Genomic DNA, 18,984 nt, shown 5'->3' with positions numbered 1-18,984 from the left:
CCTACGTCCACCCGCTCTTAATGGGTGCGGTTGTGGGGATGCCTCGGGTAAACTGGAAAATGGAGGTTGCCGAGTTCACTTCCAAAACGGAAAAGAGCAACCAGTTAATCACTTGGTATTACTTATCTTGAAATTTGGTTTGTAAACGCTGGCTGTTTTCGCTGCTGATTCATCTGTGATGAAAGATCATATGATAGCGCCAAACAGAGAAGTGTAGCTTTTAGCAGGTGGAAAGACTATAGATCTCCAGATGCTTTGACATCTGGTGAGATATATGTAGCATTTTGGGACTGTCCTGGAAATAGAGTAACCAGACATTTTAATTAAAAAGATAATTACGCTCACATTTTTTTTGTCTCATATTGCACGGATTCAAGCCAGCAGGTGCTTTTATTGTGAATCTGAGGGCTAGCATTTATTAAAAGCTCGGCTTTCAAATAATAAAGCTGCAGTAGTGAATGAATTTCACAGCAAATTATTCCACTTGGAGCTGCGGGATGCATCGGGCCCTTTTCATTCAGTCAACACACTTCTTGATTTCCATTGGGTTTGGGGTGGATGGCACCTTTTGTGACCCGGAGCAATCCCAGGAATGCCTGTCTCCAGTGGCAAATCCCCCAAAGCATTCACCAAAGCCGCACTAGGAGGCTCACAGCCTCCCCACGGAAGGAAAACATCAATTCGATATTTCTTTCCAATCTCAGACCACTGTTGCTTGGATCCGAGTCTCACTCCAGACCGACTTGGGAAATAACGCCATCACTATCACCAAAGAAAGTATGTTGCAAAATCCCCAGAGTAGTTTTTATTTAAAATGTTACTATCATAAAATTCCAGACTATGAAATGAAGACCTGGGATTCACATTCAAACCTTGCCCACCCTCCCTTTTTAAAATATATAGATACATAGTCACAAAACATAAAACATGCTGCAATGATACAAATATATTTTTTGATACGGAAATTACAGTACATTATAAACCATGAAAACAAACTGAGGCACTAGACTGTACATCAGCTCTGTTCTGCACTGGCTGTGAAGCTGATAGACTTGCTGTCAATGAACAAAAGAATATTCTCTTTGTTTAGTGAACGTAACTTTACGGGTCATATCAAACGATGTGCTTTGTTGTGAGACGTCACCAGGGTTGCTGGTCCTTTCAGAACCACAACGCACCTACACAACACGTATCGCTGCCACAATATGAAAAATAATAATTTTATTGAATGTACAACTCAAAAAAAAAACCAAACCAACAAACAAAAAACCCCAACATTGGTTATTATTAAATAAATAATTATTCCGTACAGTGGTTAGTTTATATTACACTGCATTGGCCATTGGAACAAATGAAGTTTAATAAATAATGCACGGGGAATGTCTCATTTACGCCTCCGTTCGTAATTCTGTGCTATGCTCCTTTCGGCGGATCCTGCAAAAAAGACGAAGCAGAATGAAGCACGTGGTGCAGCCTTGCGTAAACCCCGGCAAGCACAAGGGAACGTCAGAGACCTGCAGCCCTCTGGGTCACCGCCAGACCCCGTCACGACGTTTGGACCCGAGATGAGGGATCCTGGCACAGCCCTGAGCTGCTTTGATTTGGTTTTACCCCTCCAGGAGGCTGAGGTGATTTCTACCCCTCCTCTATCCAGCTGCTGGAAGCACCATTAAACCAGAGCCCTTTTACGTTCCCGCAATCCATTTAAGTGATGGGATCTGAGCACTCACATCAGTTTGTGAGTAGAGACTGTCTGCGGCGACATTGCCACCTTCTGTCCTGCAGAGTCAGCTCTTCGCCAGGTTTACACCCTCCCTGTCCCCAGGCCATGTGCACTGTCACATCTCTGACTAAAATCTGCAGCAGGAGCTAAGCAAACCTCAGACTACCCTGTGGACCAACCGCAGCCTGAAATAGTCTTCTGTAACACATTTAGTAGCAGTAGATCTCTCCTCCTTGCTCTTTTAAAATGAGAGGGAAACCCAGAGAGCCCTTCTTGGGCAGACCCTGGCCATGGGGTGATGTAGGTGGTCACCAGCATCATCTTTGCTTCCACCCTGAGGGAAGGACTTCTTTCACGGAGCGTATACATGCCTGAGTATTGTATGCAAACGCACAGCTCATCTGGGGGGATTCGGTGCTGCATCCTGTACGGAGCTGGCATTTTGGACGAGTGGTTTTAAATTAAGATGACTTCAATTTTCACCACGCCAAGTATAAAATGAGCTGAGCTTTCTTAATACAGAGTATTACAATATCTTTACTGTACACGTGACTGTTTTCTGGCTGCTGCCTGGACCATTCGCCCGACAGAGCGCCCAGCTTGGCAGACAGTGTCAGACCCCATTTTACCAAACCAAGGATGGAGACGCCAGCATCCCGGTACCCTGCTCTGTCACACGAGGCTTTAAATCAGCACCGTGCTCCCGCCCAGCAGCAGGGGGGTGTAAACTCCTGCACATTTGCCAGGGAACTCAGGGGTATCCTGCACAAGGAGAAAACCACGGCACCAAGAAAAGGTGCAACTAATTCCTGCTCAGCTAAACACCTTTCAGTAGGGAGGAGTAAGGACAGTCCTAGCACACGCTCCTGATCTTCCTTGGATTACACTGTCCTGAGCACCCATCTTCTCCTCTAGAGGAGCAGAAGCAACTTCTTACCATTTTCCTCTCAGGGAATGGAGCAGAAAAGCAGTGAATTCTAGTTTTACCTGTCAGGCAGGTATTACACAGACCAACAGGGTAAAACTTCATTATTCCCCTGTGTTACAAATACCACAGAACAGTATCCAGACTATACCATCAATTTTGAAATTAGGCCAATCAAATCTTTGCCTTTTTTAAACATTTGCTGTGTTTTACGTTCTAATACTAATGTAAACATAATCCCAATGGAAACCAAACCCAATTTATTCCTTCCAGGCTATTTACTTTTGTGATAGCAGATATATTTACAGGTATTATGCATTTAATAGCTATTGCCACCATAGATAGAATTGTACAAAATTATTCATGATACATAGCAATTTGCAAAATGATGCAGAGAGCAATATTACTAGTCTGAACAGGGTTTAATTGAAAATAAAAGTTACTGACAACCATAATTGCAGAATATAGATCACAGCGTGTATCCACATAATATAAAGGTGTCAGCTAGTAATTTAACTTTTATCATCCATTTAACAAAACTATTTCAGAGCCGTGAAATGCGTTAGGTTTTTTATTTTTTTTAATTCTTATTCTAGGGAATTAACTGACACTTTACGGTTCACAGTGAGGGATTTCCTCATTACAGCCCTGTAGCACAGGGAAGGTAGAGCTACTGGCAGCCTGCAGTTACCCACAGGGGTTCTGCACATGGGGGAGGAGGATTCTGCCCTATAAAGATGCTACGGGAAAATAACCAAAAAATTCACAGTATTGGTTCAAAGCTTAAAATATTTTTTGCCTTTTTTTTTTTTTTTTTTTTTTTTAGGTAAAATGCAAAGTTGGAGGAGGCTGGGAATGTTTAATAGCTTGACCTGCAGAATGAGACGGTGTTAATGGCTGCGCTTTCACCTTCTGCTAAAGTTTGAGGAATAGTGATCTGCAGAGAAAATTAGGGAGATTTGGATTTGGATCACGAGTTTAAATGAGCTTTACATTTTCAGCCTCTGATTTTTTTCCTGATATGTCAGTAAAATGTCATTTTTTCTTGTAATAAATAGCACTTTGGGGATTGGCAGAACATGCTGCTGGAAAGGACGGGGACAGTAAGGAAAGTGCCCTGGGGACTTCTACCTGACTTTGCCTGCGCTACGGCTGCTCAGACCAACCTGATCATCTCAAGCATTAGAGTGACGCGGACCCTAAAATATCTTGGTTAAGAAAGAACACCCTGGTCCTATTTCAGAGAACTCTAGGTCCACGCTGCATAAAGGCTGCTTCTTCCATCCACTGGGAGAGAACAAAGAGGCAACCGAAAGAAGAGGCCGTATATATCACCAATTTAGTCATATACATACCAGAATTTAAAGATCTTTTGCCCATAAGTCCAACAAAGGAGTCTGTTTTATGCCCTGAAAAAATATATTTGGGGTGTTTTAATACATTTTCAATAGGCAGGCTTTTAAGAAAACATGTTCTCACAAGGAAGGAAGACACAGGCTCCAGTCCTGTTCATCTCACATATTAGTTGTTCATACCACTCTCAGACAACGGAGAAGGAGCATCATTCTGTCTAATCACTGCAAGCAGGTTAGATCGAGGCAGAGGACAGTTAGTGGACATCTTCCCATTGACTCAGATAGATTTTTTGTTTTGGTGGAGGGAGTCTGTGGGGTTTTTTTAAGTTTCCTAGGAGAACAATGGCAGATAACCAATTCTTATTCCTCTCCCAGGACAATTCCTATTGATTCAAGCAAATGCACAGGAAGGCAGTATCTTGGCATGGCCTGCCTCTGTGTGATGCATCTCTTCTACTTATTGGTGTTTTTTTCTGGAATGGGGAAGAAAAATTTTCCTCGCAGGTCAGGCAGAGCCCTTACTGGAGAGGAAGCCAATGGGACTCTACGTCTGGACACGTCTGAGCTAGACAGTCTGGCTCTATTTTTGGAATATTTATGAGTTCAGATATTGCCTTCCTGTCCAATTAGTACTCCTCGAGGCACTGGATGCGTAGAGGATAAATTACTCCAAGTTTTGGCCTACAGCATGTATCAGATGTAGTGGTAGCTACAGTTTCAGATAAGAACCCAAAAGGAGCCATTCTTCTTTCTCTAAGCTGACTTTTGAGGCAAAGTTAGAAATTTCTCTTTGGAAAGAATTTTGCTTGGCTAATTCATCTACAAAGCAAGATGAATGGTCCTCAGACCTCACAGGTATTTATTCAAGCTGAAGCAGTTTCAGAAAGCTATAATTTTTTACTTTAATCAGCCAGTTACCTGGCATGAGCTTTGTATCGGGCTCTTTAATTGGTCTTCCAAGACATAATCCTAGTGATAAAATCTCGTGGCTAACAGAACACCGGGACAGTTATTGACCTCTGCGAACAGAGGAGGACTCACAGAATACAAGATCTTTTTTACTTATTATAAGGTTTCCAGCTCCTGTCTGAGCATCTTCAGATAAATTCAGAGAATAAAACTATCACTGTGCAGAACAAGGTGCTGATACCATCTCCCGCTCGGTGTTACACCGAAGGAGAGCGATGCAAGCTTATTAATGGGGCGAGATATGCTTGTTTGTATGGCAGCAGATCATCAATCAGCCCCTGCTGGGAGTGGGGGTCTGTTTCCCACCCAGACGACGCTGAGAGCACAGATACAGTATCTCGCATGCGATGACGTGGGCTCTCCCGTGGAATCGTTCTTGGGGATTTGGGAATTCACTATTCTAATTTTCCAGATTTTGCTGTCTTAATTGCTCCTCTCCGAGTCTGGCAGTAAGCCCGCCTTGCCTATGAGAAAGGCGTACAGAATCCCCCCCATGGGAAATAAGAGAGAGCTGCAACATCCACACATTAATGTGGATTGAAATCTCAAAGTTCGTGGTGGCTCAGATGAGGTACAGGCTCACGGCTGCCCTTGGGGGGTTTTCAATCCTTTAACACAGCATTCCTCCACCACCCATGGTGCCAGTCCTTAGCTGAACCCAGACACCTTCTAACTAATCCCCTCAAATACACCATTTCCCATCTGAGTATCTTCTAATAATTACTTGAAATATTTGCTTTTTTTTAAACTTACTTTTGTGAGAGATCTGGCCATATCCTGATTGGAAGAGGGAAGGAAAGAGAAAAAAAAGGAAAAAGAGTTGCTGAAAAAGGATTGGTATGTACATATGATGCTACTGCAATGCTTTGAAGAATCCAATACAGAAACTACCCTACACATGTTCCACTTAAAGAGAAATTAAGGTGATTGTTTACAACTGTATTGCTCTTTGAAGAGACTGCAAAAATTTGTTTTAGCTAAACCCGTGCAATTTAAATCTGTTCAGCTCTGATTTCCTAGATCAATTCTGCGATCAGTAAACATGTAGAAAACACGGCAATAATTGTAAGACACAACCAATTTCCACACTAGGGCAATTCAGTGGCACATATGCTGACCGTGAATTATGGTGGTATTCCTTACGGGTATTTACATGCTGTAATTAGTGTGCATTTAGCATTTTAATGTGGAGCCCACTTTTTTTTCAGAGTTTATCTGATATGAAAATTTGGGGAAAGAAACCCGAAACAAACAAACAAAAAAAAAACCCAAACCAAAACCCAAACAAGCCACGTCGGAACTTTTGAGAAAGGTTTTAACGCATTAAACCCGAGTGCCGACCGCTGTGAAGTTTGGAGCGGCAGTGGAAAAGGCATGCAGAGGGGTGAGAGGGACCGAGCCGCCCCCCGCCCCGCTCACCGGCATCCCGCTTGCCCATGAGGCCGAAGAACTGCTGGGGCCGGGGTCTCCGGGCCATCCTCTGCAGGAAATGCTCCAGGGGCAGCGGCAGCTCCTCCTGCGGGGCGACAGCGCCGGAGCTCAGCCCGGACACCCCCCATGGAGAGGGGCAGCGCCTGGCACCACCCCCCCACACCCCCCCCTCCACCTCCGCTCCCACAACCCCGCGGGTCGGCGGGCGGAGCAGCTGCCGCCGGGGCTCACCTTCACCTGGTCGCCGTCGGACCAGTCGGACCAGTAGCTGAGGTCGTCAGTGGCGCCCATCTCCTCGGCCAGCGCCTGGGCCGAAGCCAGGAGGAGCACGGCGAAAGCCAACGGGAGTCTCATCGCCGCCTCGACGTCCTGCGGAGGGCAGAGGGTGAAATACCGGCACCGGCACGCCCGGAGCCCCGGCGGGGCGAGCGGCCGCGGACACCGGCGACCGGGGGCGGACACACACACAGAGCCCTGCACACACACACACACCCCGGTGCACACCTGGATGCACACTCCCTCGCACATACAGATACACATGCACCCAGTTACACCCCACACACACCCCCCGACAGCTACTTACACGGCTGGATATACACTCACCCCACACATATAGACTCGTATGCAGCTAGATGTACACACCAGCGCACAGACACGCACACACAAGTAGAGGTACCCCTCCACACACACACATACACACACAGAGTTATACATACACACCCTCTCACACGTAGATGTACATCTAGGTATGTAGGCATGGCAGGGGGGTTGGAGCTAGATGATCTTTAAGGTCCCTTCCAACCCGAACCATTCTATGATTCTATATTCACCCCTTTCCACATATGCACACCCAAGAAGATACACCCCCCCTCACGCACATCTCCAGGTACGTACACATCAAGTTATAAACTCACACAAACAGCTACACACCTTCGATGCACACAGCTAGAGATACAGATGTCCACACACACAGGGACACACATGTCTATAGGTACATACACGTGTCTATAGGTACACACAGGTCCCTTCGCACATCCACATACGCACATCGGGACAGGAACAGGAGCGCCCTTGCACATACGGAGACCCACATGCGGACACACAAGCATGCATAGTCACCCCCTCTATAGATGCACACACATAGCGACACCCCACCCCCTCCCCCCCCCCCCCCCGCATATAGACAGACACACAGGAGTACACACGCACACACCCTCACAAACATATAGGTACACACGGACGGACAGACGGACGGACAGACGGACGGACGGGCTCCCGGAGGCGCACGCACCGTCTGCAGCGGGGAGGGCTGGCGCTGCTCTCCGTGCGCATTGGCCGTCGGCGGGAGCGCTCCCCACTTTATATACCTGGAGACGGGGAGGGCCGAGGCAGCCTCATTTGCCTAAATGCAATTACCCCCCCGGTTTTATCGTCCCAGCCCCGTGACAGCCCCCGCCCCGGCGAGCAGCCTCCGCCCCCCGCTCCCGCCGCGCCTCCCGGAGACGCGGGGACCGCGGGGTCGCCGGGCAGCATCCCCCCGCCGCCACCCTCCCCCCCCCGCGCGGCTCCCAGTCCCCGGGGACGCCCCGTCCCGGCCGGGACCAAGTCACTCCCCGGCGGCGGGTGCGGATGTGGATGCGAGATGCGGGGTGCGGGGTGCAGGTACAGGGTGCGGATGCGGATTTAGGGGTGTGTCCCCCCCAGCCCCGCTCCCCGCTCCCGCTGCTTTCCGCAGCGAGCGGCACGGCGGGGAGGGCCAGCAGCGGGCAGGGGACGGGGGGGACACCGGGGGACAGCGCGGAGCGGGGAGCGAGCGGCGGCGGGCACCGTCCTGGGCACCTTCCCCAGCTCTGCCCTCCCCGGGGAGGGCACCCCGGGACGTGCAGAGGGGCTGCCGGCGCAGGGCAGCAAGCGGGCACGGCTGGGCTGTCCGCTCTGGAGGGGCGAATGCCTTCACTGGAAACGAGCCAGTCTCTCCAGCAGCGCATCTTTCACCCTCCCCCTTTGCCGTTGCTGCTGGCATTCGGCTCAGACAACCGTTTAGGTTATCTTCCATTTCACAGTTGTTCGCATCTTATTTCTCCGAGGTCAGTTGTGTCCGAGGCTTCTCAATTAACCTCGGTGGTCCCTCAGCACCTGTGCTGTCATGGCGCGGGGTACCGCAGCCTAAATGAGGCACTCTGCGCGGAGTTTGGCAGGAGCTAATAGTGTTTCTTTTGAGAAAGAAGGGAGTGCTCAGGAGCTGGAATGAGCTCCCTGGTACCACCCCTCTGCTTGCTCCAGGATGCTGCCATGAAGGTGACCTTGCTGACAGTGGTAAAACTCTCCAAGGACAATTCATTGGCATATAGCTGTGGATCCAAAGGAGACCTGGCACCTTGTTTGCTAAATAAAGGCACAATTAATACCAGGCCTCCCTGTTCACCAAAAATGTTCCTCAAGCCCCAAAGTATTCCCCAAAGCACAGCCAGGCAGGAGCCTCTTCCTGACTTGGGGACATCTACACTTTGTCTGTCAGACTCTGCACATAAATAAGAAAGATTGTGGTCCAGTGATCTGAGGGTCCCTGTGAAGTCAACGGGGGCTGCCTGGGAGGGCGCTTGAGGAAAAGAGTGGTTTGGAGGAGCCCACCTAGAGACTTCTTGCAGCCCAAGCACCTGCTGTGGGCACCTCTGTTGAGAGCACGAGCGTGGGTGGTGTAAATGTTCCTCCTTCTGCCTATCAACAAGCTGGCAGAAATGACATTGTTTAGCAACCCTGGGAACCCAAACCATCAGATTTTCACGCTGCAGCTTTGCAGCATTCCCTTTGATGTGTGAACTTCGAAGACCCTTGAAGGAAAATTGTTTTCCTGTGGGTTTTTTTTTTTTTCATTATGCTGTTTCTGTTTACTGTAACAACAACAGTGTAAAAGTTCAGAGATATCAAACCAGGCTTGCCAATCCTACGAGTGTCAACAAAACTCATGTTCTACAGAAATCCTGAGAACTCCCAGCTTCCTCTGAAGTCAATTCTATCATCCAAGAGTCCATGATAAGTATGATAACTACGATAAATTTGAACCAAAAAGTCCTATCTCTTCTGTAATTCAGCATGTTATCAAAATGGATGTAATCACAGCTTGACCTATGAAATTACGGGGATTTTCATTTTTGAGAGAGCAAGAGATGGAAAATCAAAAAGCGGCCTTTTCTATTCTTCAGAAATTTTAATGAATTCAAGTACTTTATCTCAGACTTACCTAATAGTTTGGGTGGGAGTGAAAAAATGACTAATAGGTCAAGCTCACTTTCCTCTTTCTCAGTTTCTAAAATAAGTTGACTGCTTAATCTTTGACCTGCAACACCCTGACATTACACTATGGACTTTTCAGGAAGTGTACAGGTTTCATGGCTAATGAGTAAACCTGATTCCTGGGAAGAGTTTCTGAGTATGTTTTTTTTGTGGGGAGAAGAGATAGAAGGCTTAAATAAGGGACCAAGACTTCATCTTGACGTGGAATCAGCTGAAGCTCCTGCCTTTGTGCTGCCCAGGCCCTGCCCTAAGGATGCATTAGAGTGTGGTAAAACATCCTTTGGGAGCAAACAAACAAACAAAAAACCCTAAATTTTTCCAAAAACTGCCTCTGCCTCAGACATAAAAGAAAATGTCTTTGAAAGATATTGGTGGTTTTATATCTATGAGCTAGGTCTTCACTAATGTGAAGATTTTTGTTCATGAATCAAGAGATCATTAGACCCAAGGTAACACAAACAGGGGTCAATTTTTCCTGTGGAAGTGACAGAGAAAGGCGTTTTTGGAGTTCTTACCCAGACCTTTCCCTAATCAAGCTTAGGGACTGGATTAAAGGCACTTGTTGTGGCTAGAATCTCAACAGTAATGGAAAACTATTTGGGAAGCAATTGCCTATGAAACATACCTCAGAGAATTGCTTTTTCAATGGGTTTAATACAATACATCCTGTGTGATGATCCTTGTAAAATGTTTATTTGAATTTTATGACGATGTTCTGGTTTCCAGTAAAAAGTCCAATAGTTTAACGGTAAGACACGTTGTCTGCTACATGGTTATCAAGTAGTGATTCTTATACCATCAACAAACAGCTAATGTGCTGTGGGAAAATAGCAAATTATATGTGACTGTGCAAGACTTTGTGCAGAATGCAAATCTGAATTGTTTGAGTATACACAGTTTCAGAACACTTGCCATTAAATTAATGCATCTGGCATTGTTCTTCAATGGCCTTATGCTATATAATTATATGTCATATGCTTAAACCTAGAGCCTAATTCTCATAGATATTGTGTATATATATAATATATTTATATAACTTAATTTAGGGATGACATACAGTCTACCTAAGCACAGTGATGCTGCCTGTAAATATACTGGACCTCAGCTCTGATTTCTATCATGACAAGAACACTGGAAATGTTCTTATTTGAGGATACAAATTTATAAATATTGGAAAGAGAGACCATGACTGATAACCTCTTAAATTTTTCATAGGTATGTTCCTCCTGGAGAAATAGAATGATTTCAATCACAGATGAGAAGCCTTTGTAACACAGTGATTGATTTTAACACTGTAAGATTATTTATTGGCAAAGCATCCAAGTGGCATTGGAAAAATTAGCAGAACTCACAACAGCGTCCTGATTTTCTAATTAAGTATGGCCAGCGAATTACTCTTTCACCTGCATTTTAAATTTTACATTACAAGTTTGTCATCTTACTTTTGCTTTAATGAAGGTTTACATTTTCAGAGCATATGCTTGTACATATTAATGCATGTGAAGCATATGTGATAATTATGCATATCTCTCCCTCTTCCCCCTCCCCTCCATCCATAAACAGTGAGAGATTATTCTTCTACTTGTGAAACCAGACATTATAGGTTCAATTATATTGTGTTCGCTGTCAGGCAAGAAGGGGAGCAGTGAGATCTGCACGCCACAGGAATGCCCTTTCCTTGGCAGGTTCAGGCAGAAGCTGATCTCGCACTTACTCAATCATCTGGTAAGAGCTGGAAACGCAAACAATGTTGGGTCTTTGGTTCTCCTTTTGAAAAGAAAAGCTAATGGGTTTCCCTACTCTTCTGATCCCTGCCTTTCACACTCCCATCGCTGTTCTCCATCCCGCCAAGCCACTAGGATCACTAACATCTTACCTGGAGTGAGCTCCTTTAACCCTGATTAGAGGCCCATTTTTGTACACAATTAGTTAGGCATACAGGTGGGATCAACTGAAATGAAAATAATTGGCAGGCTATTAAGATATTAAGATACCGAATGTAAACATATAATGTAAATCCTGCAGTCAAGGCTACCCTCCCAACCTGGTAGCTCTAAAGGCAATCAGCTGCAAGAGGAATAAATGTGGTTCTGTCAAGCTCCTCGAGCTGCTCGAGAAAGCATGTCCTTGGAGGAGAAAAAGCATCTCCTCTCAGCTGTTCAGGGGTCTCAGAGAGAGAGAAGCAAAGACCTGCAGAACCCCCTCTACATTTGCAAAAGCTGTGGGGAAGCTGGGAGGGAGAAGGAGGGAAGGTGGCCGCCTGACTGCCCAGAGACGCCCGCTCTTCTGCTGATCGCACCGGCTGAGCATCTGCCGAAGCCTTCGTGACATTTCCAGTTCTGTATTCATTCAAAATGCAAGTGAGAAGATCTGGACTTGCAGCTACTTGGAGATGCCTTACCATAACTCTCCAGTTTTCACAGGAAACATGGAAGATGCAATATTTTCTCATTTCTGTTCAAGAAAACCCAACAGTGAATGACATTCTCACAACACATTTTAATAGCAAATCCCGAATGGTATTTGCCTCACAGGCACAAAGGTGTCTGCCTTTTTTAACAAAGAACCCAGTTTTTTCCACATTTGCCATCACCAACAGAAGGGTCAGGGGCAACCACAAAACATGGGACAAAGTATTTCCAGAAGCTGATGCAGATCGTGAACATCACTGGTCTGAGCTTGACCAGAAAAAACCTGCAATGTGAAGTCTCATCGCAATGCACAGGACTCAGAGCAGCCAAGGAGCAGACGCTTCATATTAACCAAGTTCATCACTCTTGGAAGAAAACTGCTGACATCGCTTTGTTCTGATGCAAACAGAGACCCTGTTTGTCTCCTGAATACTTATTAGATTACAAATTTATTTATAAATCAGTTGATTCGATTCAAACTGAACCTTCCGAGTCTGGATCTCTCTTTCTCTAAGGCTTTTTGCTTCAGTTATCCAAGCTTATTTGAAAGTGATCTGTGAGGGTAAAGGGAGGGTTTAAACTTACTTAATCAACAGGTGAAAGGAAAAAGCTGACTTTTCATCTAGCCCTAGCTCACCTTCTGTAAAGCTTTTCTGTAGGAAGGACAATCTTTTCTCAAAGACCCCTCAAAGACTGGCCTTGGTCTTATTAGATTTTGTAGATGGATCATGAAAGCCAGGCCCTTGGCTTGTTTTCAACATGCGAGTATCTATCTGGTCCTGCCACCAGAACCTGTCCTCGTTGCACTGAGCGCCGGCTGGCTCCCGTTGCAGATGGCGACGGTGGAGGAGGACAGTCGTGCTGGAGTGAGTGCCCAGGAGGAGGAACAGCCCTGGTCCCACACTATGCGAATACACAACAGCCCTTCTTGGTTATCTGTCAAAGCGATGGACACACAGAGCATTCCACTCACTCTTTTTTCTCCTATTTTCGTCCCTGTGGCACGTGCAACAGCAGCCCTCAGTTCCTGGGCATGGGGCTGGGTAGCCTTGCCTCCCACCCCTACTTCCAGACCTTCTTCTACAGGGACGATGATGTCCTTCTGCCGATCCCCCACAGCTTCCCGGTGTCCATCGCAACAGCGGAAAGAGATTAATGGTGCTCAGGGCTGATACGATCTGCATTTAATTGAAACAGTTCCTTAACTTGGGATCAAACACTGGTGAATCATCCTCTTTTTTACCCTGTTTTAGAAGCTAGATAATTTATATGGCTATATCTTCATTGAATATTAATATTTTTCTCAGTAACACAGCACACTTGAAAAACAGATTCAGAAATCAGCAGGATAAAAGGGTATATTTTCAGCAAAATTTAAATGAATTCTAATATTACTACAACTACCATTTTTTTAGTAGTTTTGTTAAACAGTTTTTACAAATTCATAGTAACACTGTCGTCTTCGTTATTTGCAGTTGTTGCATCTCAGTGTATCTCTCTCCTTCCTCCCCTATCTTCAACAGAAGTTCACAACAGCTCCAGAAGTCTTCTAAGTCCTCAAAAATTTTGCTTATGACTTTTCTGCTTTTTGTTTACTCCACAATTTTTAGGACGCTTGATTCTAAATCCTTAAAGCATAAATGAAACCAAGAGCAACAACTTGTAAAAACAAGTTGGCATTTTTGGAACAAACATCCACGAATTTAGTCTTGGATGTAGCATTGTGTATGGTGAGATAAAAGTGAAGTAAAGAAAAAGAAAATGCCCGAGGACAAAATCAGTGGGAGATCTAAGGAGTTCAGATGCTCAAATAAAGCAGAAAAAAAGTAGAGAAAGGTAGAAAATAGCAAGGACAGTCTTTCGTGCTGCTTTGATAATCACTTGAAGTAAAATGTCTTTCTACGGCTTGTCTGTCTTCTCTTCCAGTTTTGAATCTTATCATATACGGATTTTTTTTTTTAAACTCTCAAGTTCTAAACGTATTTCTGTGACAAGTTCATTTTTAAGTAGGTGACTTCCTGCTAAATCATTCGGCTGGCAAGATAAAAAAAAGTGTGAAATGAATTTATGGAGATCATTTCTTACAAAGAAGTTTTACAAAAGTAGCTGCCTAATCAAAGAAGGGCTATTTGTGCTAGAATTCGAACGTGTGACCTAAAGAGGAAGGCGACAGAGTTGCTGGTGGATGCCATGGAAACCTGAGACTTTTTCATCAGATTGCACGTGAGGCTCTTTTATCTGTTTGGTTTCGTTGTCTCGCTGTCATCCTTTCCCACTCACTCCATGCTGACTTCTGAGCAATTTTAAAACCTTGCCACATCTGACGCAAACGCTTTAATAAGCCGAGAGCCCAGCCTTCATCAGCAGAAAGAGGGGGGGACACCTTCTCACAGCAAGCCCTGGGGGGCCACCTCCATGCCCAAGGAAATCAAAGGAGCCTTCTGTCCCCCCGTACCCCCCACTGCTTGATGCGAAGTCCCTGATACTGTGGGATTTATGTTTAGATTATTTGCATCTGTTTCTTCTAGAATTCCTTTTGATGTGCACGATGAAAGACTAGAGAGCGTTTGTGAAGGGCTGGAGGACAGAGCGGGAGCATCACACAGCCTTGGGTCGGGCCAAGGAGAAGGGACTACCTGTTGAGCATTTGGGCCCTGGCTGCTGTGCCCTGTGGTGCCCAGAAAGTCAGAGTTCTATAATCCTCACCCTCCCTTTCCATACATTCACATCTCACCCGCTATAATGACTTTGCTTCCAGATTCTCCCTCTGGTCAACGGAGACCAATGAACAGAGGTAAATGGGGTGTTAACCTGGAAGCACCCATGCCTTTGGGAGACTCCTCACATCTGCTGGGCTTGTGTTCACCTGAAATGAGATCACTGGGCTGGCCTGAGACACTTGCCAATCATAGCCCAATTAGCAATTTAGGCAGTCTTAAAGGGGGAATTAGTTCTTTGTAAGTTTGAGATATAAAAATAAGAAATACTGAAATTAAGAAGGTGGCAAAATTGAGTCTTTTAGGTATACCTATGAGAAAACATCACTGGGTCGCCACCTGGCTAGAAACGAAAGCTTTCATCACTTCGAGGCTTCACACAGCAGAGGACTCTGTGATTCCCAGGTTCAAGACCTGCTTCTGCTCACCACCCAGCCGCGCTCACAAAGGGGTGCAGAGCCATGAGCAGGCATCTCCCTTTCTGATTAATTCCTCCCTTTTCTGCTCACTTGCAGCAATAAGAGGTGGCTCTCATCTAGGTTCACAGCACTCTCCAGTTGAGGCAAAATTGTCATATTTTAGCTAATCAAGAGATGCATGAGGTCTCCTCTCAGACTGATCATTAAGGGCTGAGACCATTAAGGCCCGTGCTCTGCCTCGGTGCCAATGCCCTCACAGGCACATTGCAGTATTGTGTAGGGAGATATTTTTGGTAGTTTGTATTGATTATGAAAGAGCACCCAGAGCTGATTTTCTCAGGACATCCAGGATAATGAATTCAGAGAGAAATGACGAGCAAATTTGCAGCTGTGCTAACTCCCCCATCACCTGCGAGTCCGCCTGGCTCTCTGCCCCCGCAGCTGCACAGGGAGCTGGGTGCATGGGCTGTGCAGCACGCCAGCAAGGCTGCTTGTCCACAGCCAGGAACGTGAGGAAGGCATGGCTGTTTAGTAAAACACAGTTCAGGTGGCGTGGTGTTTAATTCCAAATAATGGAACCATATCACATGCATTGCAGGTATTCCAAATTATGGAAGAGAAGTCTTCCCGTATTTTCATAGGCAATTACTAAATTTTTTTCGATTTCTTTAGAGGATTTAGGTACATAAAAAACTAAGGATTGCAATGTTTAAGTTTTAGCTGCTTATCAGAGCACCTGAAGGACTGAAATTCAGGTTCCTACTTCTCACGACCAACAGCAGGAGGAATTAGATGCTTGAAAATGGAGTTCAAACATCCAGTGCACAAACAGTGAGACCACCTGGGGTTAGTCAGTAGAAAGTGTGGAGCTCTTTTATCCTGCCCATCTTCAAGTTACGCATCTCATCAGCTGTTTGCTCGTCCCTGAAAGTAAAGATCCACAACTGCCCTGCCAAAGGGCTGAGTTGCTGTCGTCTTTTAAAATGATGCCACTCATTTTAACTAATCTGCGAAGCAGATTACATGTGGATCTGCCATAATTGGTGTGCATTCACTGGGCAACACATAAAAGGCAATGCATATTGCTGAGTCATTTATTCTTAGGTTGAAAAAAGAAGGATGAAGGCTCCAATCTTCAGGTAAAGCTCTGGTTGGTGAAACTAGAATGAAAGGTGACGTTGTTTTCAGAAGTGCTGGTAAGCTTCCTAGACACATCAGTACCTCCATTGCAGTATTTCTAATCCATATTTAAGCAAAATTCTTCATTAGTAATACTACGATAAGATTTACCCCAGACTAAAGATGTCTACGGTAAGGAAGTATGTTGAATAAAGACGCTCCAGATGAAAGCTAGAGTGGTGGGCAGTTTCCTCTTCATCTTAGAATGAAGATAGTTTGTGCTCATAAAATGTTCACGTCTTTCCACATGAATGGGCTGATATATAATTCATAAAAATACTAGTTATGATATTTCTAAGTTTGAGTAGCTTACCCCAAGTTTTGTGCAGCCAATGAAGAGAAACATGTTAAATATATTTAGACACATCAAAGATAAAAGTATTACTCATAGATCTGAGGCCTGTTACCTCAGGACACATTAAGTATTCTGTTTTTCGTATGTTCTCAAGTGTTTCATTAAACATTAGTAGTTTTCTCCACTTTTTATACTTTTCCATTTATATTTTGCTTAAGAAAGATGGAACATGACAGTATTTGCTTTCTGAGTCAAACTCTGTACTGTATTTTTTTATACTAACTTTGAAAGCAAAGGTTTGTCTCCAGCAGACTGTGATTTGATTACAATTCCTTTATTAACGTACAGCCAAGCTCTACACACATAGTCAAGTGTATAACATGGAAAACAAACATCAGGTGAACAAAAGTCCTTTCTCTTAAAAATGTCATTAAACGTTTTAGCTGAGGGCTAGGCTAATTTTGCCATCACTATCATTATTACTTCTACTTTAAAGGCATTTTATCTCTTCTATATTTTTTTTAGAAAATAAATAATTTTGGTGTGACTTTTCACAGAAGTAAAGCGATGATCCAGAGCACGCATAAGCACCGCTTTAATCCTCTTGAAGTCAAAACGTGCATAAAACTATCTGGTGCCTTCTCTTAAACAGAGATGAGTCTGTAGTTTTTTCTGCAGGCTGTAGCTGCACATGGAGGACAGAGGCTGTGATGCTGCAAGGAATTCTGGGTCTTTTGTGCTCCAAGGACCTTCACCAAATGCCATACTCCCCATGTGCCCCTAAGACCTGTGGAAAAAGAGGTGACATCTGTGCCTGAGGAGCAGCAGGTGCCAACAGAATTAAAGCATGAAGATCCTCATGAAGCAGCCACATGCAGCCCCGTGTGCAGACAATATCTTGTCTGTCCTGGAAAAAGACTCTGAAAGAAGTTTTTTCAACTTCCTGAGGGAGGAAGATGCTGGTAAAGGCTCACCAAAATGTTGAAAAACTCTTATGGATGAAAACACTTCTTCAAGTCACCCTTGGTTGCATGGACAGTCCTGAGGATCAGGACTTGTATTAGATTGGTTTCATAATGAGAGACAGGATCCCACCCTTCAAAAATGTGAAAGGCATTGGAGAAGAGGAGGAAACAAGTAGAGCAAGACAGATTGAAAGCTAAAGGCAGAACTGCAGGACGCAAGAGGTGAAAATTGCTTGGAGGAAACAGGAGAGTGTGGGACGGAGAGAATTTTTGAGAGGTGTTTCAACTTAGACTGATTCCACAATCAGAAATTACAGTATCCCAGTCAGTCTGTTGTGTGGCATCTCTGCTGTAGAAGATAATTCCCTTCCTTGTAATGATAGGCAGATAACTGCTTGGGAAGCACAAGAATGTGTACTCTCAGTCTATCCATGGCTAAGAAGTGCAGGGCATGCTTGCTTTCCCCTCAGCTAACTTTGAAGTTATCCTGGCACAGAGAAGGGCTGGACTGGGTGACCTCCAGAGGTACCTCCCAACCTAAGTTCTTCTGTGGTGGAGAGGAATGTGCTTGGTGATGAACAGCAGAATCAGTGACACAGGCGGAGTTGGTTTGGGAAACGCATTTCTAACTCCCTCTTTTCTTGCTACTCACCTGCAACTGCTGTCCCATGTGTCCCAGTTAGCGTGGTGACCACCAAGTGAAGAACGTGCTGTTTTCAACATGGACGCTCTCCTGTGGTCAGTGTATAATGCAAGGCCAGGGAAGAATTGATGCTGTGGTCTGAGGTGGTAAAGGTCTGCTGCTTGATTTTAGCTTAACACCCTAGCACATCAACAGATAATCAGTGCTTTTAACATTTCCCAATACAAGAAACTCCTCTTAAATGGAGTTATTTTTTGTTTGGGATAAATCAAAAGACGATTTATGAAGAGTAGACATGTGAAGACCTGAGAAAAGATAGTGCTGTGCTTCCTGAGCAGAGGGACAGGTGGGGGGCAGTGAGAGTATTTTTGCATTTTGGGTTCGTGACTTGGGCCACATAAATGTGCCTCTAGTGATCGGGGCTGCTGTGGTAGATTTACTCAAAAGGAAAGAACTATTGCTTGTCCAGGGCTGCTAGTACAATCAAGAGAGAGCAACGCTCATGGTGACTATTCCTTTGTACTCACTAGGGGAAAACAGACGATTTGGATAGTTCATCCCTGTCTAGTACATAGCAATTCCATTCAAGTTGTAGATGGCCTGAATATAATACAATATAATATAATATAGCAGTAGGGTAATATAAAAATAACAGATA

General features: G+C 45.0%; 1 protein-coding gene across 2 annotated transcripts; it reads right to left on the bottom strand.

Annotated features, from left to right (window-relative positions):
- Positions 1-505: 505 nt before the first annotated feature.
- TAC1 (tachykinin precursor 1) lies at positions 506-7,826 on the bottom strand. 2 transcript variants are annotated; one of them, XM_063324886.1, is made up of 6 exons: positions 7,695-7,826; positions 6,635-6,772; positions 6,392-6,488; positions 5,726-5,749; positions 4,004-4,057; positions 506-1,434 (listed from the first exon to the last, which is right to left on the bottom strand). In XM_063324886.1, the coding sequence occupies exons 2-6, from the start codon at positions 6,755-6,757 to the stop codon at positions 1,385-1,387; spliced, it is 348 nt and encodes a 115-aa protein (XP_063180956.1). In that variant the 5' UTR covers positions 6,758-6,772; positions 7,695-7,826; the 3' UTR covers positions 506-1,384. The 2 variants fall into 2 exon arrangements, with proteins under 2 accessions (XP_063180956.1, XP_063180957.1); XM_063324887.1 differs by lacking the exon at positions 4,004-4,057.
- Between the last annotated feature and the right edge of the window lie 11,158 nt (positions 7,827-18,984).

Source organism: Chroicocephalus ridibundus, chromosome 2 (assembly GCF_963924245.1).
Source record: "Chroicocephalus ridibundus chromosome 2, bChrRid1.1, whole genome shotgun sequence".
Taxonomy (NCBI): Eukaryota; Metazoa; Chordata; class Aves; order Charadriiformes; family Laridae; genus Chroicocephalus; species Chroicocephalus ridibundus.
Note: the sequence above shows the minus strand (reverse complement) of the source record. Positions and strands in the feature narration are given on the sequence as shown.

Excerpts from the sequence above, each read along its gene's own strand:
- TAC1 (XM_063324886.1), bottom strand. The coding sequence starts at position 6,757 with ATGAGACTCCCGTTGGCTTTCGCCGTGCTCCTCCTGGCTTCGGCCCAG. Across the intron at positions 5,750-6,391 it reads CATGGGCAAGCGGGATGCCG|GATATGGCCAGATCTCTCAC; the intron begins GTGAGCGGGGCG and ends TCTTCCAATCAG. Across the intron at positions 1,435-4,003 it reads CAAAAGATCTTTAAATTCTG|GATCCGCCGAAAGGAGCATA; the intron begins GTATGTATATGA and ends TCTTTTTTGCAG.